This window comes from Dendrobates tinctorius, unplaced genomic scaffold, assembly GCF_039654945.1.
Source record: "Dendrobates tinctorius isolate UK_male_01 unplaced genomic scaffold, ASM3965494v1 ptg000102l, whole genome shotgun sequence".
Taxonomy (NCBI): domain Eukaryota; kingdom Metazoa; phylum Chordata; class Amphibia; order Anura; family Dendrobatidae; genus Dendrobates; species Dendrobates tinctorius.
Window position 1 is genome coordinate 1,011,259 of NW_027361770.1, and position 26,187 is coordinate 1,037,445.

General features: G+C 42.4%; 1 protein-coding gene across 7 annotated transcripts in view; it reads right to left on the bottom strand.

Annotated features, from left to right (window-relative positions):
• Positions 1 to 26,187, bottom strand: part of NR4A3 (nuclear receptor subfamily 4 group A member 3) — a 379,358-nt gene that overhangs the window by 125,746 nt on the left and 227,425 nt on the right. For 4 of the 7 annotated variants that reach the window (XM_073587666.1, XM_073587669.1, XM_073587665.1 and 1 more), the window contains one exon: positions 15,446 to 15,624. The exons of 1 other annotated variant lie outside the window; for it this stretch is intronic. In XM_073587666.1, the coding sequence (XP_073443767.1) occupies positions 15,446 to 15,624 (179 nt within the window). Of the gene's footprint in view, positions 1 to 15,445; positions 15,625 to 26,187 lie in introns of those variants that run through there. 2 more of the 7 variants (XM_073587668.1, XM_073587670.1) reach the window with 2 other exon arrangements.

The following is a 26,187-nucleotide window of genomic DNA, read 5'->3' on the forward strand; positions in this document are numbered from 1 at the left end:
CTGGGAGCGCAGGTGGTCTTCTCTTCCATCCTCCCAGTGGCTGGCCATGGAACAAGGAGGTGGAATAAGATTCTGCAGGTGAACAACTGGCTACGTCGATGGTGCTGTCAGCAAAGATTTGGATTTCTGGATGACAGAGTGAATTACTTATACGATGGACTACTTGCTAGAGATGGGGTGCACCTTACGAAGACTGGAAAGCATGTATTTGGAAGTCGCCTTGCTACACTTGTTAGGAGAGCTTTAAACTAGAACAACATGGGAAGGGAAGCAAAAGACCAGACAAAGCCATACACCTGACAAATGCTATTGAGAACTCTGCTATCAGAAGTGGAAAGGAAGAACAAAGACAAAAGAATCTAATTAATAAAAATATTGGAGAAAGAGAAACCTATCACAAACTAAAATACTTCTATACTAATGCACAAAGCATGGGCAACAAACAAGGAGAATTGGAACTACTAACACAGGAAACGAAATATGATGTCATTGGAATCACTGAAACTTGGTGGGACAATACACCTGATTGGAATACAAGAATAGAAGGATACAACTTATTTGCAAGAAACAGACTTGATAAACGAGGAGGGGGTGTCGCATTGTATGTTAGAAACGCATATATCTGCACAGAGATTGAAGCTTCAGAGACTGGGAGTTCTGTGGAAACTGTTTGGGTAAGAATACAAGGACAGAACAATGGAAAGGACACCGTTGTAGGCATTTACTACAGGCCGCCTGTGCAAGCTGAAGATATGGATGAACTCTTTATGCATCAAATGGCCAAGTTCTCCAAAAAATATGACATAGTTGTCATGGGAGATTTCAACTATCCAGACATTTGTTGGGAATCTCTCTCAGGCAAAACTAACAGGTCAAGGAAATTCTTATCCTCTCTTGCCGACAACTTTATCTTCCAAAAGGTAGGGGAGAAAACAAGGGGAACTGCTACCTTGGATCTAATCCTTATAAACAGGGAGGAAATGGTTGAGGAGGTAAAAGTGGCTGGGACCCTAGGAGGTAGCGACCATGCTATTTTAGAGTTTTGGATAACTAGAGGCGGAAGACCTGTGAAGACACCGACGTCAAGGTTAGATTTCAGAAAGGCAGATTTTAAGGGATTCAGAAAGAGAATTGGAGGGATCCAATGGCTGGATATCCTTAAAGACAAAAATGTCCAGGAAGGATGGGAAATCTTGAAAAATGAAATTCTCAAAGCACAGTTGTTAACAATTCCGAAAAGAGGGAAGAATACGAAGCATTTAAGGAAACCAGGATGGATGAACACAGAACTTAAGCACATGCTAAAAAGGAAGAAAAAAATGTTTATAAAGTGGAAAGAGGGAGGCATATCTAAAGAAGAATATAATGCTGTCTGCAGAACATGCAGGGCACAAATCAGATTAGCTAAAGCTGAAAATGAATTGAGGCTTGCAAGAGATGTCAAAAGCAATAATAAAGGATTTTGGGGATATGTCAAAAGTAAAAGAAAAGTCAAAGATGCTATAGGATTTTTACAGGATGAAAATGATGAAATGGTAAGACAGGATGTTGAGAAGGCTGAACTTTTAAATTCCTATTTTGCATCTGTTTTCTCTCAGAAAGGAAATGTAACATCAACTGTTATTCACTGTCCTATTAAGGGAATAGAAGAATCCAGGATATCTATAAACAGAAAGATAGTGAGGAAACACTTAGCTAACCTAAATGAATTCAAGTCTCCAGGTCCAGATGAATTACACCCTAGAGTACTGAAGGAGATAGCAGAAGAAATTTTTGAACCCCTCTCCATAATCTTTGAAAATTCATGGAGAACAGAAGTGCCAGAAGACTGGAGAAGAGCAAATGTTGTTCCTATCTTCAAAAAGGGGAAGAAGGTGGACCCAGGCAACTATAGGCCGGTGAGTCTGACTTCTATCCCAGGAAAGATCTTTGAACAAATTATTAAACAACATGTATGTCAATACCTGGATAAGAATGAAGTGATTAAACAGAGTCAGCATGGGTTTGTAACTAATAAGTCATGTCAGACTAACTTAATTTCCTTCTATGACGGTATCACTAATTGGGTGGATCAAGGAAATGCTGTAGATATAGTATATCTTGACTTCAGCAAAGCATTTGACAAAGTCTCTCATACAATCCTTATTGAAAAAATGACTAAGTATGGAATGGACAAGGCAACTGTTAGGTGGATTCATAACTGGCTTAGTGATCGGACCCAAAGAGTGGTCGTAAATGGCTGCACATCCAGTTGGAAGAATGTCTCAAGTGGGGTACCACAGGGCTCTGTCCTGGGCCCTGTATTGTTCAACATCTTTATCAACGATTTAGATGAAGATTTAGATGAAGGAATTGAGGGTAAACTGATTAAATTTGCTGATGACACAAAGCTAGGAGGGATAGCTAATACTAGAGAGAGAGAGGATTCAAAAAGATTTAAATAAACTGGAGAAGTGGGCAGCAACTAACAGAATGTTTTTTAACAGGGAGAAATGGAAAGTACTACATCTGGGCAATAAAAATGAAAAAAGCATATACAGAATGGGAGGAATAGGGCTAAGTGACAGCACATGTGAAAAAGACTTGGGTACACTAATAGATCACAGACTGAATATGAGTCAACAGTGTGATGCAGCAGCAAAAAAGGCAAATGCAATTCTAGGATACATACAGTCTAGATCACGTGAAGTCATTATTTCCCTCTACTCCTCTTTTGTCAGACCTCATCTGGAATATTGTGTCCAGTTTTGGGCACCACATTTTAAAAAAGACATCAACAAACTGGAGCAAGTTCAGAAAAGAGCGACCAGAATGGTGACCGGTCTGCAAACCCTGTCTTATGAGGAAAGGTTGCAGGATTTGGGAATGTTCAGTTTGCAAAAGAGAAGACTGAGAGGAGACTTAATAGCTGTATACAAATATCTAAAGGGCTGTCACATTGTAGAAGGGTCAACTTTATTCTCATTTGCACAAGGAAAGACTAGAAGCAATGGGATGAAACTGAATGGGAGGAGACACAGATTAGATATTAGAAAAAACTTTTTGACAGTTAGAGTGATCAATGAGTGGAACAAGCTGCCACGAGAAGTGGTGAGTTCTCCTTCAATGGAAGTCTTCAAACAGAGGCTGGACAGACATCTGACTGGGATGATTTAGCGAATCCTGCTTTGAGCAGGGGGTTGGACCAGATGGCCCAGGAGGTCCCTTCCAACTCTACGATTCTATGATTCTACGGCTGGAGACCGTGATTCGACCCCCCCCAACCGGCTCACGGGGCCGATCGGCCCCCGATACCGTGCCGTCATCATCGGCTCCCCTCCCGTTCTGTGCTCCCCCCTCCTTCCGACCCCCCCGGTACCTCCGATGTCCCTCTCCGCCTCCCTGTGTCCCGTGGTCCCGGACCATGGGCGCCGCCATCTTGAAAATGGCGGGCGCATGCGCAGTCCGCCCGCCGGCTGCAATTTCCCCTCATTCTATTATGATCACTGTGATAAACTCTCACAGTGATCAAAATAGAATGAAAAGTAAATAAACCCCCCGTTTATCACCCCCATAGGCAGGATCAACTAATAAAATAAAGAAATTTTTATTTTTCCATTAGGGTTAGGGTTGGAAAGAGGGTTAGGGTTGGAAAGAGGTTTAGGGTTGGAAAGAGGGTTAGGGTTAGGGTTGGAAAGAGGGTTAGGGTTGGAAAGAGGGTTAGGGTTCGGGTTGGAATTAGGGTTAGGGTTGGAATTAGGGTTAGGGTTGGAATTAGGGTTAGGGTTGGAATTAGGGTTAGGGTTGGAATTAGGGTTACGGATAGGGTTAGGGGTGTGTTGGGGTTAGGGTTGGGATTAGGGTTAGGGATGTGTTGGTGTTAGGGTTGGAGTTAGAATTGTGGGGTTTCCACTGTTTAGGCACATCAGGGGGTCTCTAACCGCGACATGGTGCAACCATTGATACCAGCCAATTTTGCGTTCAAAAAGTCAAACGGTGCTCCCTCCTTTCCAAGCCCCGACGTGTGCCCAAACAGTGGTTTACCCCAACATATGGGGTATCAGCGTACTAAGGAAAAATTGCACAACAACTTTGGTGGTCTAATTTCTCCTGTTACCCTTGGGAAAATAAAAAATTGGGGGCTAAAAAATTATTTTTTTGGAAAAGAAATGATTTTTTTTATTTTCACGTCTGTGTTATAAACGTCTGTGAAGCACTTGGGGGTTCCAAGTGCTCACCAGACATCTAGATAAGTTCCTTGGAAGGTCTAGTTTCCAAAATGGGGTCACTTGTGGGGGTTTCTACTGTTTAGGCACAACAGGGGCTCTGCAAACGTAACGACAACCGCAGACCATTCCATCAAAGTCTGCATTTCAAAATTTCACTACTTCCATTCTCAGCCCTTACGTGCGCCAAAACAATGGTTCCTCCCCTCATATGGGGTATCGGCGTACTCAGGACAAACTGGACAACAACTTTTGGGGTCCAATTTCTCCTGTTACCCTTGGGAAAATAAAAATTTGCGAGCTAAAAAAATCATTTTTTGAGGAAAAAAATGATTTTTTATTTTCACAGCTTTGCGTTATAAACTACTGTGAAGCACTTGGGGGTTCAAAGTGCTCACCACACATCTAGATAAGTTCCTTGGGGGGTATAATTTCCAAAATGGGGTCACTTGTGGGTGGGGTTCCACAGTTTAGGCACACCAGGGGCTCTGCAAATGTAACATGACGCCCGCAGACCATTCCATCAAAGTCAGCATTTCATAATGCCACTACTTCCCTTCCGAGCCACGACGTGTGCCCAAACAGTGGTCCCCACCCACATATGGGGTATCAGCGTACTCAGGACAAACTGGACAAGAACTTTTGGGGTCCAATTTATCCTGTTACCGTTGTGAAAAAAAAAAAAATTGTGAGCTAAAAATTTATTTTTTTTTGAGGAAAAAAAATGATTTTTTATTTTCACGGCTCTGCGTTATAAACTTCTGTGAAGCACTTGGGGGTTCAAGGTCCTCGCCAAACATCTAGATAAGTTCCTTGGGGGGTCTAGTTTCCAAAATGGGGTCACTTGTGGGGGGTTTCCACAGTTTAGGTACATCAGGGGCTCTGCAAATGTAACATGACGCCCGCAGACCATTCCATCAAAGTCAGCATTTCATAATGTCACTACTTCCCTTCCGAGCCCCGACGTGAGCCCAAACAGTGGTCCCCACCCACATATGGGGTACCAGCGTACTCAGGACAAACTGGACAACAACTTTTGGGGTCCAGTTTTTCCTGGTACCCTTGTGAAAATAAAAAATTGTGCACTAAAAAATAATTTTTGGAGTTAAAAAATTTTTTTTTTATTTTCACGGCACTGCGTTATAAACTTTTGTGAAGCACTTGGGGATTCAAAGTGCTCACCACACATCTAGATAAGTTTCTTGGGGGGTCTAGTTTCCAAAATGGGGTCACTTGTGGGGGGTTTCCACAGTTTAGGCACACTAGGGGCTCTGCAAATGTAACATGACGCCCGCAGACCATTCCATCAAAGTCAGCATTTCATAATGCCACTACTTCCCTTCCGAGCCACGACGTGTGCCCAAACAGTGGTCCCCACCCACATATGGGATATCAGCGTACTCAGGACAAACTGGACAACAACTTTTGGGGTCCAATTTATCCTGTTACCCTTGTGGAAAAAAAATTGCTGGCTAAAAATCATTTTTTTTAGGAAAAAAAATGTTTTTTTGTTTTCACGGCTCTGCTTTATAAACTTCTGTGAAGCACTTGGGGGTTCAAAGTGCTCACCACACATCTAGATAAGTTCCTTGGGGGGTCTAATTTCCAAAATGGGGTCACTTGTGGGGCATTTCCACAGGTTAGGTACATCAGGGGCTCTGCAAATGTAACATGATGCCTGCAGACCATTCCATCAAAGTCTGCATTCAAAAACGTCACTACTTCCCTTCCGAGCCCCGACGTGTGCCCAAACAGTGGCCCCCACCCACATATGGGGTACCAGCGTACTCAGGACAAACTGGACAACAACTTTTGGGGTCCAGTTTCTCCTGGTACCATTATGAAAATAAAAAATTGTGCACTAAAAAATAATTTTTTGAGTTAAAAAAAATATTTTTTATTTTCACGGCACTGCGTTATAAACTTTTGTGAAGCACTTGGGGGTTCTAAGTGCTTACTATGCATCTAGAAAAGTTCCTTAGGGGCTCTAGTTTCCAAAATGGGGTTATTTGTGGGGGAGCTCCAATGTTTAGGCACACAGGGGCTCTCCAAACACGACATGGTGTCCGCTAACGATTAGAGGAAATTTTAATTTCAAAAAGTCAAATGGCGCTCTTTCCCTTCTGAGCCCTGCCGTGTGCCCAAACAGTGGTTCCCCCCACATATGGGGTATCGGTGTACTCAGAACACATGGCACAACAACTTTTGTGGTCCAATTTCTCCTGTTACGCTTGCGAAAATAAAAAAGAGCGTGCTAAAAAATCATTTTTGAGGAAAAAAAATGATTTTTTATTTTCACTGCTCTGCGTTATAAACTTCTGTGAAGCACCTGGAGGTTCAAAGTGCTCACTACACATCTAGGTAAGATCCATAAGGGGTCTAGTTTCCAAAATGGGGTCACTTGTGGGGGTTTTCACTGTTTAGGCACACAGGGGCTCTCCAAACGCGACATGGTGTCCGATAACGATTGGAGCTAATTTTCCATTCAAAAAGTCAAATAGCGCTCCTTCACTTACGGACCCTGTCGTGCGCCCAAACAGTGGTTTATGAAGACATATGAGGTATCGATGTATTCAGGAGAAATTGCCCAACAAATTTTAGGATCCATTTTATCCTGTTGCCCATTTGAAAATGAAAAAACTGAGGCTAAAATAAAATTTTTGTGAAAAAAAAAGTACTTTTTTTTTTTTTACCGATCAATTTGTGAAGCACCTGGGGGTTCAAAGTGATCACTATGCATGTGGATAAGTTCCTTGGGGGGTCTAGTTTCCAAAATGGGGTCACTTGTGGGGGAGCTCCAATGTTTAGGCACACAGGGGCTCTCCAAACGCGACATGGTGTCCGCTAAATATTCCAGCATGTTTTCCATTCAAAAGTCAAACGGCGCTCCTTCCCTTCTGAGCCCTGCCGTGCGCCCAAACAGTGGTTTATGACCACATATGAGGTATCGGTGTACTCTGGAGAAATTGCCCAACAAATTTTAGGATCCATTTTATCCTGTTGCCCATCTGAAAATGAAAAAATTGATGCTAAATAAAATTTTTGTTGTAAAAATTAAAAAGTCCATTTTTTCTTTCCACGTTGCTTTAGTTCCTGCGAAACACCTGAAGGGGTAAATAATCATCTAGAATGTAGTTTTGAGTAGCTTGAGGGGTGCAGTTTTTAGAATGGTGTCACTTTTGGGTATATTCTGCCATATAGACCCCTCAAAGTGACTTCAAATGTGAGGTGGTCCCTAAAAAAAATGGTTTTGTAAATATTGTTGTAAAAATGAGAAATCGCTGGTCAACTTTTAACCCTTATAACTTCCTAACAAAAAAAAAATTGTTTCCAAAATTGTGCTGATGTTAAGTAGACATGTGGGAAATGTTATTTAGTAACCACTTTGTGTCACATAACTCTCTGGTTTAACAGAATAAAAATTCAAAATGTGAAAATTGCAAAATTTTCTAAATTTTTACCAAATTTCTGATTTTTTTCACAAATAAACGCAAAAATTATCGACCTAAATTTACCACTAACATGAAGCCCAATATGTCACAAAAAAACAATCTCAGAATCGCTAGGATCCGTTGAAGTGCTCCTGAATTATTACCTCGTAAAGGGACACTGGTCAGAATTGCAAAAAATGGCCAGGTCATTAAGGTCAAAATAGGCTGGTCATGAAGGGGTTAAATAAGGAGGGAAAGATACCAGAAGAGAGAGAGAGGTTAAATATTTTAGTTAGGTGAGGGGTGATAGCAGGGGAAAGGGACTGGAGAAGATGTGACGGAAATGGGTCACTGGTGCAAGTGGTTGGGCGAGAAGATGCAAGGAGCCTGCTTACTTCTTCTGTGACTGGTTCAAACTCAGAGAGTGAGCTAGATGCAGTGGGGGAGGGAGGACAGTGCATGGTATGAGATGATTGGGAGATAATTTCCTGTCGGATATGATCAATTTTTTCTTTGAAGTAATTGGCCAGATCGTCAGCTCGAAGCTCTGTGGTTGGGGCTTGCACTCTTGGGTTGAGCAGGGAATGAAAAGCGTCAGAGACGTTTCGGGTTATTGGACAGTGAGGTGATGAGGGTGTTGAAATAGGTTTGTTTGGAGAGGTGACGGGCAGTGTTGTATGTTCTAAGCATGAACTTATAATGGATGAAATCTTCGTATAGATTGGATTTTCTCCATAGATATTCAGCACACCTGGAGCACCGCTGCAGGAAACGTGTTTGCAGGGTGTGCCAGGGTTGTCGCTGTCTTTCTCATGTTGTTCTATGTATGTAGGGGGTGCAAAATCATCCAGGGCAGTTTGAAGTGTTTCATTGTAATGCTTCAGTGCAGAATCAGGACATGAGAGGGAGGAGATAGGGGCCAATGAAGACCGCAAGTTCATCGCAAGTTTCTGGGTGTTAATGGCCTGTATTTTTCTATAAGTATGGACAGTGGGGGAGACCTGAGCGGCCTGGCAGTTCTTGATAGAGAATGAAAGAAGGTTGTGATCAGAGAGTGGGAGAGGGGAGTTTGTGAAATCATCCACTGCACAAAGCCGAGAGAAGACCAAGTCGAGGGAGTTTCCGTCTTCATGCGTTGGAGAATTAGTAAGCTGTGAAAGGCCAAACGAGGAGGTTAGAGATAAAAGGTGAATAGCAGATGGGGAGAGGGGAAGAGCAATGGGGATGTTGAAATCGCCCATGATGAGGGTAGGGATGTCACAGGAGAGATAATGTGGAAGCCAAGTGGCAAAATGATCCAGGAACTGATGGGAGGGGCCGGGAGGACGATACACCACCGCCACTCGCATGGAGAAGGGGGTGTAGAGTCTGACAGCATGGACCTCAAAAGAAGGGAAGACTAGTGAGGATACTTGAGGGATAACCTGAAAGGTACATTTTGGTGATAGAAGCAGACCAACGCCTCCACCTGCTCTTTTGTCTGATCTTGGGGTATGAGAGAAGTGTAATCCCCCATATGAAAGAGCAGCAGCAGCGTTAGTGTCTGACTGCTGGATCAAGGTTTCAGTAAGAGCCAGGAGGTTAAGAGAATTAGAAAGGAAGAAGTCATGGATGAAGGAGAGTTTATTACACACTCAGCGAGAATTCCAAAGGGCACAATTAAGAGAGACAGAAGGCATGCAGGGAATATTAAAAAGATTAGAGGGGTTTCTGAGTGTAGCAGTTGGGGAGTTTGACTTTCTATAACATGGGGGACCAGGGTTGGGAGCAATGTCTCCTGCAACTAGGAGAAGGAGGATAGAAAGAGTGAGCAGATGGTTGAGTGATTTGTGGGAGCGTCTCTTATGTTGAATGGTGGGACTGAATGGATATGTGCAATTTAACAATGTGAAAAGAGTGTGAGTGCTATACATAGGAGAGGAAAGAAGCGAGGGGCCGATATGGATGGAGTGTAGAGAGTTAATGCCAGGGCGGTGGATGTGTGTGAATGCAGCAGCCAGGATATAAATTACACAAATGCATATGGTATATATTTGTTGTACTCCTATTGTACAGGGAGTAGATGTATATAAATGTCTTACATGTCTCCTGCCCTGTCTAACTGCCATGTTATAACTGCCAGTACTTTGATAAACTGTACTTCGATAAAGTGTACATAAATGCCCCCTGCATAAATGCTCCCCCAAGCTAGGTCTGAATATATAAGAATCTAAGGCTTAGATTTTTTTTTTCTCTCTCTTCTCGTTAATCAATCAAACTAAACTAAGACAGCAGGGCACAATAAAGGTAATTATCAGACAAACCAATGTCCAGGCCTACATGCATCATAAACCACTTTGAAAAGTTTCTTGACCTCAGAGCAAAAGGGGACAAGCAGAGTAAGTTGAAATAAATATATACCAGATATAAGCTTGCAGAGTTGAAAAGACGTATAGAGCATTCAGGATTAACTGCTTGCTGACATTGAAAGGAGGAGTTGATTCAGAGCAGAGATTGAAAGAGGTACCTTGGGTTCTCCTGTTTTCTAACTCGGTTAGCTTACTCATTTATTCTGATTTCTCTGCTTCTGACCACAGCTACGTATATTGAACCTGTGATGCCTACCGTGAGCTTGGATTTTCTGACCAGGTTTTTGCCTTTGCCCACCTGTACCTGTGTCTCTGACCTTCCGGTCAGCTGCTACAGGCTGGGGACTGCTCAGGAGCAGTAACTGGTGGCTACCTGTGACCAATCCTACCCATCAGAGGCTCTAGTGAATACAAGGTAGTCATTTATTTATGGCCCTCCAGGGTAATCCTGGCCTCTGGGTTCACATCCACAAGCATTACAAGACCACAGCCTACAGAAATGTGACAGAGCATGTCGCCCAGATGCCGAAGGGGCTTGCCAAAGTGAAGCCTATTGTGAAGGAGCATCTCATCACGGAACAGGAGGCACAGTCAAGGGTGTATAATAGGTAAGCTAGGGTAAGACAGTTCAACCCTATGAAATACTGGAAAAGGTTGGTGTGGTCAACTACAAAATTCACCAACCATGGAAAAGGAAACCCTACAAGTCCTCACTCAGGTCACCGAGCATGAGGTACTCACAGAGACTCATGTTCTCGTCAATCTGAAACCTTATCTGATTCCAGAAGCCTGTCAAGAGGTGATCTCAAAAGAGGTGAAGCGGATGCTAAATCAGGGAGTCATTGCAGAGTCTAACTGGATATTTGAGTCCCATAGTGTTGGTACCAAGGCCAGAATTAGAGTGGCGTTTTTGCAACGACGACTGGGGGTGCTCTATGAGCTCATGAAGCTTGAAACATATCTCATGTCCTGGGTGGCTAAGACCAGCTAGGAAAATTACCATCCTTGACCTTACAAAAGGTTATTGACAAATTCCCTTGTCCAAGGAGTCCAAGGAGAAGACGGCCTTTTTCATGCTAGACAGGTGTTTTCAGTACATCAGGATGCCGCTTGGGTTGCAGGTAGCTGTGGATTAGAACTTAACACCCCATAAAAGAAAGCATCGCGCTACTTAAATGACATTGCCATATTCAGCCAGGAGTGTGGGAATTCATCTCAGCAAAGTCCAGACAATACTAAGCCCAAAGAAAACAGGGCTTTACCATCAAAACAAAGAAATGTACCATAGGGATGGAGGAAGCCAAGCATCTGGGCTACGTAGTAGGCAGAGGCAAGCAAAAATCACAAATAAAGTTGAGGCGATCCAGAGCTGGCCACAACCAGAAAACACAGCATGGTCATTGGACACACAGTCTTCTCTGCTGCCAAAGGAATCCCAAACCTCTCCGCTACTTGTTCCATCGTTCGCAACAAAATTGCGCACATTGGAGACCCAGCTTGTCCAATACACAAAAAATCTTCAAGTTAGTGAATAAAAGAATCTGCGCCTGCCTCCGTGCGAAACACCCATTTCAAAAAGGAACTAAATGTCTCAAAATACACACATGAGATAGAACAACCCATGGGCAAACAACAATCATTGTAATAATGTTCTTACCAAAAACAGCCCAACAAGTAAAAACTGTCAGGATGAAATGGCAACAATCGAAAAGCCGTCTCTATGTCGATCTTGGCCAACAGTGCACCATAACCACACTGCCTTACCCACTCCACCATCTTATCGAATGACACGTAAGACACTGAGACCAACTCTGGATCAATGCCATCATTGAACGACTCCCACTCAGGGTACAATAAATGGTGTATCAACCGATACTTATTTGGTTCCTTCTTTGGGACCAAACCCAACAGAGAAATCTTTAAACGCGGTAATGGTAATTCCTGAAACGGACCGGCTATCCTGCCCAACTCCACTTCTTTACCCAATTTTTGACCAACTAACGCCGGTTGGTCAATAGCAGACCACAAATTCCGAACCAAACCCGATACTTCCTTCACAACTGAAGGGATCTTGAAACCAAAATGAAAACCCTCTTTCAACAAAACATGCTGCCTCCCAATCAGGGAAATTATGTAAATACTGCTCCATCCGCTCTACCCTCATCGGAGTCATCCATCTTACCCGCAGCTTCCCCAGGCTTTCCCTTTCCTCTTTTAAAACACTTTGTGAAGCTGTGGTGTCCCCCGCAACCGGAACATTCGTGCTTAAACCTACAGGATGTAAAAGTACATTCCTTCTCAGTAAAGCACCAAAACAAACCCTTCTTTGCTCCCGCAGGCGGTGCCCCTGAACTAGCAGGTACCCCAAGAAAGGAAGACGACAATACTCTCTGTGCCATCATTAAACGCATCCATAAACTTATGTCCTTCGTATCCCACCGCAAACTCGGATTTACCGCCTTCCTTTGCCTAAACTGTTCGTCGTACCGCAACCAACCAGTCCCACTATACGTACAACATGCCTCCCCGATGCTATACAGATAGCAAAAAAGAGAAGAACACTTTTCCAGGGCCTTTTCCCCCACACACTAGCCAATATAGAGAACGCCTGCAGCCAGTTGGCAAAAGCCTGCAGCCAGTTGGCAAAAGTTCAGGGAATCAACCGATACCTACGCCTTTCCACTTCCTCAACTTCACCCTGTCCAAATTAAACTTCTCCAATTGCAAAAGTGAAAAAATCTCCGCATATTCATCCCGCCATATCTTCTCTTTCACCTCCAGCTTTAAATGTGATGGACTGTTGGGTGCACAACACAGATATACTTCCCCATTAGCCTTATCATCCAGTCTCACTGGATTAATACTCCCCGCGCTATCCAATTCAGGGGCCCCCCTCAAGTGGGGCCCCACCCTCAGTATCACTTGCCACTCCTACCGAGGCTGAAACCACTGCAGCCGTTTGCGCCATGTACATCGCACCTTCTTGCCACACGGCAGCTGGTGAAGACCTAGCCATGTCCATCAATTCACCCATCATTCCCAACAACTGTGACACCTCGCTACCTGTCGACCCCTAAAGACATAACCTGCCACATGCCACCAACATAACAACCACTCGCTGCATTACAGTGACCACAATGTTTACCGGGCCGACTTCGAGTCCCCCTCGGAATGGCAGCTGCGTATTTCACCCGCTGGTCCTCCTCCGATTCTTCTCCAGTAGATTCCAGGCCCTCCTCCTCAGGCTCCACCGGCGACGCCCCAGCAACCATGGATCCCTTGGCCTTTGTTGCGTTAGTGTTGTGAATGTCCATAGTCCTTGCGGTGGTGGTAGGCACTTCAGCTGCACGCCTGCAGCCAGCAATCCTCTGAATGCCTTCATCCACCCCTTCTGATCCATTGTCCCTTGGACCTACAGCTCGTCTGCTTCTTGTTCTTTTGTTGGCCCTGCGTGGTGCAGCAGGCGCCCTATCGGTCTTTCTTCCATTCCCATGGCCAGTCCCCATGCTCCGTCCTTTCAAGGAGGCAGAGCGCTGCCCGCTCAGGTCCTTGCTCCCCGGATACTCCAGCCACTTCCCTGTTCCTCCTCCCGGTGCCCTCATCTCTCTGTATGACGTTGGCGCCTCTACGCCGGAAGATGATGTCACCTCCCGGCTCCTATACATGCTCGCAATCGTAGCAGACTTCCGGCGTGTATTCAAGGCCTCCTGTGTCTCCTGGCTGTACAGGCTGGACAGCAGTTCAGGGCTCGCTCTCTCAGGAGGCCGCAACCTTCTAGGGTGTTTTGGGGGAATTGGGTCCACAGCTAACCCATCAATGCTACCAGCTACCACTTAAAAGCCACAACTGCTCCTGCAGCCACGTGTTCTCTTTGTCGCTGCCAGCTTCATAAAGTCCTGGAATAGAGTCTCCATTATGGTAGTGTGTCCCTTGCTCCGATGTACTAACAGGCTTTCCCTGCCCCTTCCAATCTCCCTTATATACCTAGTCCCCTTAACCAATCAAATGGCCACATTCACACCCCCTTTTACTAACTCCCACCATAATTTGAACCGAAACACCTCCTACCTTCCCTTATTCCACCATTTTAGATCCTAACCCTCTTCGCCTAAAACTCCATTCTAGTTTACTTCTGCTTAACCCCTATTAGGGCCTGGCATACATCCTGGTCATGAGGCCCTCCCCTCTACAGTCTGTGGCTTGCAGTATGGGCCACACTTTCTTTCAATGGATATTCATGGCATATCTACAGTTTATGCTATAAAAGTACTGTATATAAAATGGGGCCCCACCACTTGGATCCTCATTTATCAGGGATTTTACTGTAACACCAAAAAAAAAATAGATAAATGTAGTAACCACTTCAAATTAAGTACCGAATGCAGATTTAGGATCCCAACTCAATCTATCAAACATCTATGGCATATCTTGTAATAATGCTATAAATGGTATATTGCGAGAAAATCCTACAGAAACTGTAGGAAGAAAAATAAACCACTGTCATTGAGCAATGACTTGGAGCACAAGGAACAAAAAGACAAAAATTATACTAAAATTCCAGATAACATGCAGATTAATATATTGGATCTTTCATACAGGACCTCTCAGTGACATTTGTGAAGCAACTCTTTTGGGCCAGTAGGATTATTTCAAGGGAACATGTCAGAAGAATAAACCCTCCTAAGCAATCTATATGGGTATATAAGGTAGGTCATAGGAAGCTGAATAAAATGATAACTTGATATCTGTGATCCAATATCTTTTTTTTAAATCAGATGATTTTTATTTAAAAGTTGTCAGCATGAAACTTTGACAATACATCTAACTTTAGCATATAATATAAACCATGTTCAACCTGACAGGCGATATAACTGTACTTAAATCCTAAATCCCCTCCCCTCCCCCCATCCACCCTAACCCCATCCCTTTAAATCATTGTGTGATCCAATATCTTATTCCAGAAAAATCCACAATTTTCTTATTTGTAAATGAGCTGTTCCAGACAATGGGGAGGACACTGATCTGGATGAGAATCTGCCTCTAGACACTATTCTAAATGAGAGGTGGAGTTACCAGTGTTAAGTGTAATGGTAGCTCTCCTGATTTCTCTGCAAAGCTGTGCATGATTATACCGGACACATTACTGCATCAACACATCTGCAGATGTCCTCTCAAAGTGCTTCAACTTCCATCTCATAGGTAGTCAGTACTGCAATACAGCACAGCTGTGCAAGCAACAGCAAATTGGTTTGTAAAAACACAATGTTCAGTTCTACTGTTTTGCGTTAGGTACAGGTCTCACACTGGTAATGCCCTCTTTTATTAAAAATAAGCTCTAGAGGCAGACTCCCATGCAGATCAGTGTCCTGACCATAGAACTTAATAGCTTATTTACATGCCCATATAAATGGCTTAGAAGGGTTAACCCTACTGACAGATTCCCATTAACTTCTGTACTTACCAGACATAAGACATATAGCGGATAGGCAAGCCAAGGTTGAAATGTCAAGGTTAAGGCTCTGCAAATGTGATGAAAAATTTATAATTGCTTCCAGCCATTCTCCAAACCCATGAAGGCACTGAAGTCTATGAAGTACTAGTCCATTACAAAACACAAATTCATTGCCAGTAATATTTGACCTGTTGGTGAGTAAGTAAATGGATAAATAAATCATTAATACATGAAAAAATATCACTTATGAAAACAATACAGGCAATTGTACATGTTACACTTTATGGGCGCTTACATTTCAATTTTCACTAGGTTTCTTCTGTTGCTTTGTGACATGCATTCATTTATTCCAGTGCAAAAAAATAAATAAAACATTAAATAGGAGCTGTACTTTCATCAAACTTAGCATAAATCAATAGTAAAGAGATCACTGATTGGTCAATTGAAAAAGAGTATGTTATTATTTATAAGTTTACAGTCCATACACATTAAAAACACTATTGATTCATACTCATTAACCCCTTCCTGACATCCGACGTACTATCCCGTCCACGGTACCCGGGCCCGTATGACCGTGAATGGGATAGTACGTCTACCGTGGTGAGCGCCGCTGATCGCGGCCGGGTGTCAGCTGATTATCACAGCTGACACCCGGCACAATGTGTCAGGGGCGGTCACGGACCGCCCCCGACACGTTAACCCCTTGCACACCGCGATCAAACATGATCGCGGTGTACCGGGAGTTAAAGGGAAGCATCGGCAGGGAGGGGGCTCCCTCCGTGCTTCCCTGAGCCCCCCACGGCAGCGCAATGTGCAGCGCTGCTGCGGGGGGCTCTTTCCCTACAGGCCCCCGGATCCAAGATGGCGACGGGGGCCTTCGGGGGCCTGCAGGAAGCTGGCTTCCTCAGTTCCTGCAAAGCGCAGGCATGAGGAAGCCTTCGGCACTGCCTGTGACAGATCGCTGATCTGTCACAGTGATCTGTGATGCGACAGATCAGCGATCTGTCACAGGACAGTGATGTCCCACCTGGGACTATGTAATGAAGTAAAAAAAAATTAAAAAAAGTGTAAAAATAATTTAAAAAAAATCGCCAAATAAATTAGTAAAAAAAAAAAAAAAAAATTCCCCAATAAATTCATTTTTTGAAAAAAACAAAAAAAAAAAACTATAAAAGTACACATATTAGGTATCGCCGCGTCCGTAACGACCCGCCCTATAAAACTGTCCCATTAGTTAACCCCTTTAGCGAACCCCTTAAAAAATAAAAATAAAAAACGAAGCAAAAAATAATGATTTATTATCATACCGCCAAACAAAAAGTGTAATAACACGCGATCAAAAAGACTCATATAAATATGCATGGTACCGCTGAAAACGTCATCTTGTCCCGCAAAAAACGAGCCGCCACACAGCATCATCAGCGAAAAAATAAAAAAGTTATAGCTCGCAGAATAAAGCGATGCAAAAATAATTATTTTTATATAAAATAGTTTTCATTGCATAAAACTGACAAAACATAAAAAAACGACCTAAATGAGGTATCGCTGTAACCGTTCTGACCCGAAGAATAAAACCGCTTTATCAATTTTACCGCACGCGGAACGGTGTAAACGCACTCCCCCAAAAGAAATTCATGAAACGCTGGTTTTTGTTCATTCTGCGTCCCAAAAATCGGAATAAAAAGCGATCAAAAAATGTCACGTGCCCGAAAATGGTACCGATAAAAACGTCAACTTGTCCCGCAAAAAATAAGACCTCACATGACTCGGTGGGTCAAAATACGGAAAAATTATAGCTCTCAATATGTGGTGATGCAAAAACTATTTTTACAATAAAAAGCGTCTTTTAGCGTGCGACAGCTGCCAAACATAAAAACCGCCATAAATGGTAAATCAAACCCCCCGTTATCACCCCCTTAGTTAGGGAAAAATAATAAAATAAAAAAAAATGTATTTATTTCCATTTTACCATTACGGTTAGGGTTAGGGCTAGGGTTAGGGTTAGGACTGAGATTAGGGTTAGGGGTGTGTTGGGGTTCGGGTTGGAGTTAGAATTGGGGGTTTCCACTGTTTGGGCACATCAGGGGCTCTCCAAATGCAACATTGCGTCTGATCTGCTATTAGAAGTGGAAAGGAAGAACAAAGACGAAAGAATCTAATTAATAAAAATATTGGAGAAAGAGAAACCAATCACAAACTAAAATGTTTCTATACTAGTGCACAAAGCATGGGCAACAAACAAGGAGAATTGGAGCTACTAACACAGGAAAAGAAATATGATGTCATTGGAATCACTGAAACTTGGTGGGACAATACACATGATTGGAATACAAGACTAGAAGGATACAACTTATTTGCAAGAAACAGACTTGATAAACGAGGAGGGGGTGTCGCATTGTATGTTAGAAACGCGTATATCTGCACAGAGATTGAAGCTTCAGAGACTGGGAGTTCTGTGGAAACTGTTTGGGTAAGAATACAAGGACAGAACAATGGAAAGGACACCGTTGTAGGCATTTACTACAGGCCGCCTGTGCAAGCTGAAGATATGGATGAACTCTTTATGCATCAAATGGCCAAGTTCTCCAAAAAATATGACATAGTTGTCATGGGAGATTTCAACTATCCAGACATTTGTTGGGAATCTCTCTCAGGCAAAACTAACAGGTCAAGGAAATTCTTATCCTCTCTTGCTGACAACTTTATCTTCCAAAAGGTAAGGGAGAAAACAAGGGGAACTGCTACCTTGGATCTAATCCTTATAAACAGGGAGGAAATGGTTGAGGAGGTAAAAGTGGCTGGGACCCTAGGAGGTAGCGACCATGCTATTTTAGAATTTTGGATAACTAGAGGCGGAAGACCTGTGAAGACTCAGACGTCAAGGTTAGATTTCAGAAAGGAAGATTTTAAGGGATTCTGAAAGAGAATTGGAGGGATCCAATGGCTGGATATCCTTAAAGACAAAAATGTCCAGGAAGGATGGGAAATCTTGAAAAATGAAATTCTCAAAGCACAGTTGTTAACAATTCCGAAAAGAGGGAAGAATAGGAAGCATTTAAGGAAACCAGGATGGATGAACACAGAACTTAAGCACATGCTAAAAAGGAAGAAAAAAATGTTTATAAAATGGAAAGAGGGAGGCATATCTAAAGAAGAATATAATGCTGTCTGCAGAACCTGCAGGGCACAAATCAGATTAGCTAAAGCTGAAAATGAATTGAGGCTTGCAAGAGATGTCAAAAGCAATAATAAAGGATTTTGGGGATATGTCAAAAGTAAAAGAAAAGTCAAAGATGCTATAGGATTTTTACAGGATGAAAATGATGAAATGGTAAGACAGGATGTTGAGAAGGCTGAACTTTTAAATTCCTATTTTGCATCTGTTTTCTCTCAAAAAGGAAATGTAACATCAACTGTTATTCACTGTCCTATTAAGGGAATAGAAGAATCCAGGATATCTATAAACAGAAAGATAGTGAGGAAACACTTAGCTAACCTAAATGAATTCAAGTCTCCAGGTCCAGATGAATTACAGCCCAGAGTACTGAAGGAGATAGCAGAAGAAATTTTTGAACCCCTCTCCATAATCTTTGAAAATTCATGGAGAACAGGAGAAGTGCCAGAAGACTGGAGAAGAGCAAATGTTGTTCCTATCTTCAAAAAGGGGAAGAAGGTGGACCCAGGCAACTATAGGCCGGTGAGTCTGACTTCTATCCCAGGAAAGATCTTTGAACAAATTATTAAACAACATGTATGTCAATACCTGGATAAGAATGAAGTGATTAAACAGAGTCAGCATGGGTTTGTAACTAATAAGTCATGTCAGACTAACTTAATTTCCTTCTATGACGGTATCACTAATTGGGTGGATCAAGGAAATGCTGTAGATATAGTATATCTTGACTTCAGCAAAGCATTTGACAAAGTCTCTCATACAATCCTTATTGAAAAAATGACTAAGTATGGAATGGACAAGGCAACTGTTAGGTGGATTCATAACTGGCTTAGTGATCGGACCCAAAGAGTGGTCGTAAATGGCTGCACATCCAGTTGGAAGAATGTCTCAAGTGGGGTACCACAGGGCTCTGTCCTGGGCCCTGTATTGTTCAACATCTTTATCAACGATTTAGATGAAGGAATTGAGGGTAAACTGATTAAATTTGCTGATGACACAAAGCTAGGAGGGATAGCTAATACTAGAGAGAGAGAGGATTCAAAAAGATTTAAATAAACTGGAGAAGTGGGCAGCAACTAACAGAATGGTTTTTAACAGGGAGAAATGCAAAGTACTACATCTGGGCAATAAAAATGAAAAAAGCATATATAGAATGGGAGGAATAGGGCTAAGTAACAGCACATGTGAAAAAGACTTGGGTATACTAATAGATCACAGACTGAATATGAGTCAACAGTGTGATGCAGCAGCAAAAAAGGCAAATGCAATTCTAGGATGTATTAACAGAAGCATACAGTCTAGATCACGTGAAGTCATTATTTCCCTCTACTCCTCTTTGGTCAGACCTCATCTGGAATATTGTGTCCAGTTTTGGGCACCACATTTTAAAAAAGACATCAACAAACTGGAGCAAGTTCAGAAAAGAGCGACCAGAATGGTGACCGGTCTGCAAACCCTGTCTTATGAGGAAAGGTTGCAGGATTTTGGAATGTTTAGTTTGCAAAAGAGAAGACTGAGAGGAGACTTAATAGCTGTCTACAAATATCTAAAGGGCTGTCACATTGTAGAAGGATCAACTTTATTCTCATTTGCACAAGGAAAGACTAGAAGCAATGGGATGAAACTGAATGGGAGGAGACACAGATTAGATATTAGAAAAAACTTTTTGACAGTTAGAGTGATCAATGAGTGGAACAGGCTGCCACGAGAAGTGGTGAGTTCTCCTTCAATGGAAGTCTTCAAACAGAGGCTGGACAGACATCTGACTGGGATGATTTAGCGAATCCTGCTTTGAGCAGGGGGTTGGACCAGATGGCCCAGGAGGTCCCTTCCAACTCTACAATTCTATGATTCTATCTCAATTCCAGCCAATTCTGAGTTGAAAAAGTCATATGGTGCTCCTTCCCTTCCAAGCTCTGCCATGCGCCCAAACAGTGTTTTACCCCCACATGTAGGGTATCAGCCTACTCAGGACAAATTGCAAAACAATTTTTGGGGTCCAATTTCTCCTGTTACCCTTAGGAAAATAAAAAATTGGGGGCAAAAATATCTTTTTTGTGGAAAAAAATGATTTTTTTATTTTCACGTCCGAGCGTTATAAACTTCTGTGAAGCACTTGGGGGTTCAAAGTGCTCACCACACATCTAGATAAGTTCCGTGGGGGGGTCTAGTGTCCAAAATGGGGACACTTGTGGGGAGTTTCAATAGTTTATGTACATCAGGGGCTCTCCAAACACACATGACACCCGCAGACCATTCCATCAAAGTCTGCATTCCAAAACGTCACTGCTTCCCTTCCGAGCCCCGACGTGTGTCCATACAGTAGTTTTCTCCCACATATGGGGTGTCAGCGTACTCATGACAAATTGGACAACAACTTTTGGGGTCCAATTTCTCCTGTTACCCTTGGGAAAATGAAAAAATTGGGGACTAATTGATCATGTTTGTGGAAAAAATACGATTTTTTTATTTTCATGCCCGGGCATTATAAACTTCTGTGAAGCACTGGGGGGTTCAAAGTGCTCACCACACATCTAGATAAGTTCCGTGGGGGGGTCTAGTGTCCAAAATGGGGACACTTGTGGGGAGTTTCAATAGTTTATGTACATCAGGGGCTCTCCAAACGCACATGACACCCGCAGACCATTCCATCAAAGTCTGCATTCCAAAACGTCACTGCTTCCCTTCCGAGCCCCGACGTGTGTCCATACAGTAGTTTTCTCCCACATATGGAGTGTCAGCGTACTCATGACAAATTGGACAACAACTTTTGGGGTCCAATTTCTCCTGTTACCCTTGGGAAAATGAAAAAATTGGGGACTAATTGATCATGTTTGTGGAAAAAATACGATTTTTTTATTTTCATGCCCGGGCATTATAAACTTCTGTGAAGCCCTTGGGCGTTCAAAGTGCTCACCTCACATCTAGATAAGTTCCTTAGGGGGTCTAGTTTTCAAAATAGGGTCATTTGTGGGGGGTTTCCACTGTTTAGGTACATTAGGGGCTCTCCAAAGGCAACATGACACCCGCAGACCATTCCATCAATGTCTGCATTCCAAAACGTCACTACTTCCCTTCCGAGCCCAGACGTGTGCCCATACAGTAGTTTTCTCCCACATATGGGGTATCAGCATACTCAGGACAAATTGGACAACAACTTTTGGGGTCCAATTTCTCCTGTTACCCTTGGGAAAATAAAAAAATGGTGACTAAAAGATCATGTTTGTGGAAAAAATACGAATTTTTTATTTTCACGCCCGGGCGTTATAAACTTCTGTGAAGCACTGGGGGGTTCAAAGTGCTCACCACACATCTAGGTAAGTTCCTTGGGGGGTCTAGTTTACAAAATGGTGTCATTTGTGGGGGTTTCCACTGTTTAGGTACATCAGGGGTTTTCCAATCGCGACATGGTGTCCGATCTCAATTCCAGCCAAAAACGTCAAATGGCGCTGCTTCCCTTCCGAGCTCTGCCATGCGCCCAAATAGTGGTTTACCCCCACTTGTGGGGTATCAGCGTACTCAGGACAAATTGCACAATAACTTTTAGGGTGCTTTTACCCTTGGAAAAATAAGAATTGAGGGTGAAAAGATCATTTTTGTGGAAAAAATATGATTTTTTAATTGTACGGCTTTATGTTATAAACTTCTGTGAAGCCCTTGGGGGTTCTAAGTTCTCACCACACATCTAGATAAGTTCCTTAGGGGGTCTAGTTTCCAAAATGGTGTCATTTGTGGGGGGTTTCCACTGTTTAGGTACATCAGGGGTTTTCCAATCGCGACATGGTGTCCGATCTCAATTCCAGCCAAAAACGTCAAATGGCGCTGCTTCCCTTCCGAGCTCTGCCATGCGCCCAAATAGTGGTTTACCCCCACATGTGGGGTATCAGCATACTCAGGACAAATTGCACAATAACTTTTAGGGTGCTGTTACCCTTGGAAAAATAAGAATTGAGGGTGAAAAGGTCATTTTTGTGGAAAAAATATGATTTTTTAATTGTACCGCTGTACGTTATAAACTTCTGTAAAGCCCTTGTGGGTTCAAAGTTCTCACCACATATCTAGATAAGTTCCTTGGGGGGTCTAGTTTCCAAAATGGGGTCACTTGTAGGGGGTTTCCACTGTTTAGGTACATCAGGGACTCTCCAAACGTGACATGGAGTCCGATCTGAATTACAGCCAATTTTGCATTGAAAAAGTCAAACGGCGCTCCTTCCATTCTGAGCTCTGCCATGCGCCGAAACAGTCGTTCCCCCCCACAAATCAGGTATCAGCGTACTCAGGAGAAATTGCACAATAACTTTTGCAGTCCAATTTCTCCTGTTATCCTTGGTAAAATAAAAAAAATTGAACCTGAAGTATTTTTTTTGTGAAAAAAAGTTAGATGTTGATTTTTTTTAAATATTCAAAAAAATTCCTGTGACGCACCTAAAGGGTTAATAAACTTCTTGAATGTGGTTTTGAGCACCTTAAGGGGTGCAGTGTTTAGAATGGTGTCACTTTTGGGTATTTTCTATCATATAGACCCCTCAAAGTGGCTTCAAATGTCATGTGGTCCTAAAAATAAAATGGTGTTGTAAAAATGAGAAATCGCTGGTCAACTTTTAACCCTTATAACTTCCTAACAAAAAAAAATTTTGGTTCCAAAATTGTGCTGATGTTAAGTAAACATGTGGGAAATGTTAGTTATCAAGTTTGTTGTGTGCCGTATCTCTGTGATTTAAGGGCATAAAAATTCAAAGTTGGAAAATTGCGAAATTTTCAAAATTTTTGCCAAATTTCCATTTTTTTCACAAATAAACGCAAGTTATTTGAATGAAATTTTACCACTAACATGAAGTACAATATGTCACGAGAAAACCGTGTCAGAATCACCGGGATCCATGGAAGCATTCCAGAGTTATGACCTCATAAATGTACAGTGGTCAGAATTGTAAAAATTGGCCCGGTCATGAACGTGCAAACCACCCTTGGGGATGAAGGGGTTAAAATGCCTCAAGTGAATACACACCAACCAAAAATATGATGCTACCCAAAAAATGAAAAATTATAAAAAAAATCAATCAATTAAATGGTCAAGAGTAAAAGTCTGATCACACTATGCTGTCCGCTATTCTCTTCTCTCCCTGTCACTGGAGGTTGGGACATTCTTGGAACAAAAATGGCGCCCCTGCTCCACATTGACTAGCTGTCAAGGACCCTAAACAGATGACATATATACAAAGTAAAAAGTTCAACAGAGTGACTACAGACTACAATCAGTCGGCAATATACTAGTATTCAAAATCTGAGCATAAAATATGTGCAGAGCTACTGTTCAGGGGAAAGTTGAAACTCGAAGTTAACATATAGTATATAAAAAGACACATATGCATGTTTTTCTCAGTATCTGACATGAAATTAGAGTAAATCTTTCCCGCTTTAGATCAATTAAGATTGCCATAATTATTAATATTTGCTAAATGCCAGAATAATGAGAGAGTATGTTTTAAGGCATTTTTAGTACTTTTTTTTCCTATTTTTCTCCCCAAAATTTGGCGTGCATCTTATAATCTGCAAAATATGGTAGCTACCAATCTGGACGCGTGAATAAGTTCAAGGTCGTGTAGAGGTTAAGATACTAGACCAACTAAGATAACTAAAAAATATATATATAAAAAAAAACCAAGCAAAAAATCATGAAAAACTATTACAGATACAAAAAATTGACATTATTATGTAGAAACAAATAAATACAGTATATATATATATATATATATATACACACACATATATATATATAACAAATGTAAATGTCCATTTGTTCAAAATCTTAAGTCTCTAAAAGTTCTTCACCGATTGCTTTGAAATTTTCGCACAATGTTGCATTCGCATCCGAGTGTATTTTTATATACCTACTAGCTGAAGAGCCCGGCGCTGCCCGGGCATAGTAACTAACTGTGGTTAGTTATAGCAAATTATAATTATCCTCCATCCCATAGTCCCGTACCCATATACCCATCATACATATCCACGATCCCATAGTCGAGTGCCCATATACCCATCACACATCCTCCATCCCATAGTCCCACGCCCATATACCCATCACACATCCTCCATCCCATGCCCATATACCCATCATACATATCCTCCATCCCATAGTCCCGTGCCCATATACCCATCATACATATCCGCCATCCCATAGTCCAGTGCCCATATACCCGTCATACATATCCTCCATCCCATAGTCCAGTGCCCATATACCCATCACACATCCTCCATCCCATAGTCCCATGCCCATATACCCGTCATACATATCCTCCACCCCATAGTCCAGTGCCCATATACCCATCACACATCCTCCATCCCATAGTCAACCATTATGACATCATAATGAGCGGCGGAGCTTGCAACCTATGATGACATCAGCATCGCCATGGCAACCATTATGACATCATAATGAGGGGCGGGGCTTGATACACACACTTTTTCCCCATTATGTAGACAGGGGCAAAATTATTTGGTGCATTGGAACGTGCGGGGTTAAAATTTCGCCTCACAACATAGCCTAGGACGCTCTCGGGGTCCAGACGTGTGACTGTGCCAAATTTTATGGCTGTAGCTGTGACGGTGCGGATGCCAATCCCGGACATAAAAACACACACATACATACATACATACACACACTTGAGCTTTATAAATTAGATTGTTCTGCTCTCTGAATATGGGGCAAAAATGTTTTGCATTATGTGCTGGTTTAGTCATAGCACCATCTAGTGGTGGCTGAATTTAAAGCTGTGCCTTAAATAGCATTTACAGCCTGTGTCATTAGCAGAAGTGTTGCACTGTGGGATTGAAGCAATGCATGTGGGAATTAAGCAATGTATTCTGGGATGAGGAAGATGCCATTTTTCTTCTGTGTATTTCATAAGGACACACGTGTTTATCTGTCCTCTTGTAACTCCCCTACTTGAGTTCAATATCCGCATAAAGCATATCTGGTAAGATTAATATCTTTCTTGCAACGCAATTTTGTTCAGAGATGTTATTATCTGTATGGCAGCCAGTGCACAGCAGATGTAATTAGACACCTGTGTATTTCTATGTAAAGTTTGCATCACACTCTATACTTCCTGTAATTGTGTTAGCTGTGTGATCATCTGCCCAATACTTACCCATGTCGTTTGCATTCTTTATAGTTTTACCGCATGTTCTATACTCTTAACCAATAAACAAGTTAGACTACAGAGAACAGTCTGCTTATTTTTGAAGATAGAAGGTAGTTTTTTTCTGTATGCTAGATTACACACCGTGTCAACGTGTATAAAGGCAGAACAGTAAAACAGATGCTAGACGCCTGCGATAGTGAATACGACTTAAGGAGCTGCTTGTACCCACACCACACTACCTGCGGATATTACAGCGGCCGCCATACAGTCACAAGTACAGAGAGTGCAACCCGCCATCAAGCGCTACATCTTTCCCGCCACGCGGAAGCCCACCGCACACAGACTGTTTCCCGCCAATATACTCAGCAATACGCGCACAATGTCTCGAAAAAGCACATCCTCACTCAAAATGAGGTCCTGAACAAGCTCCA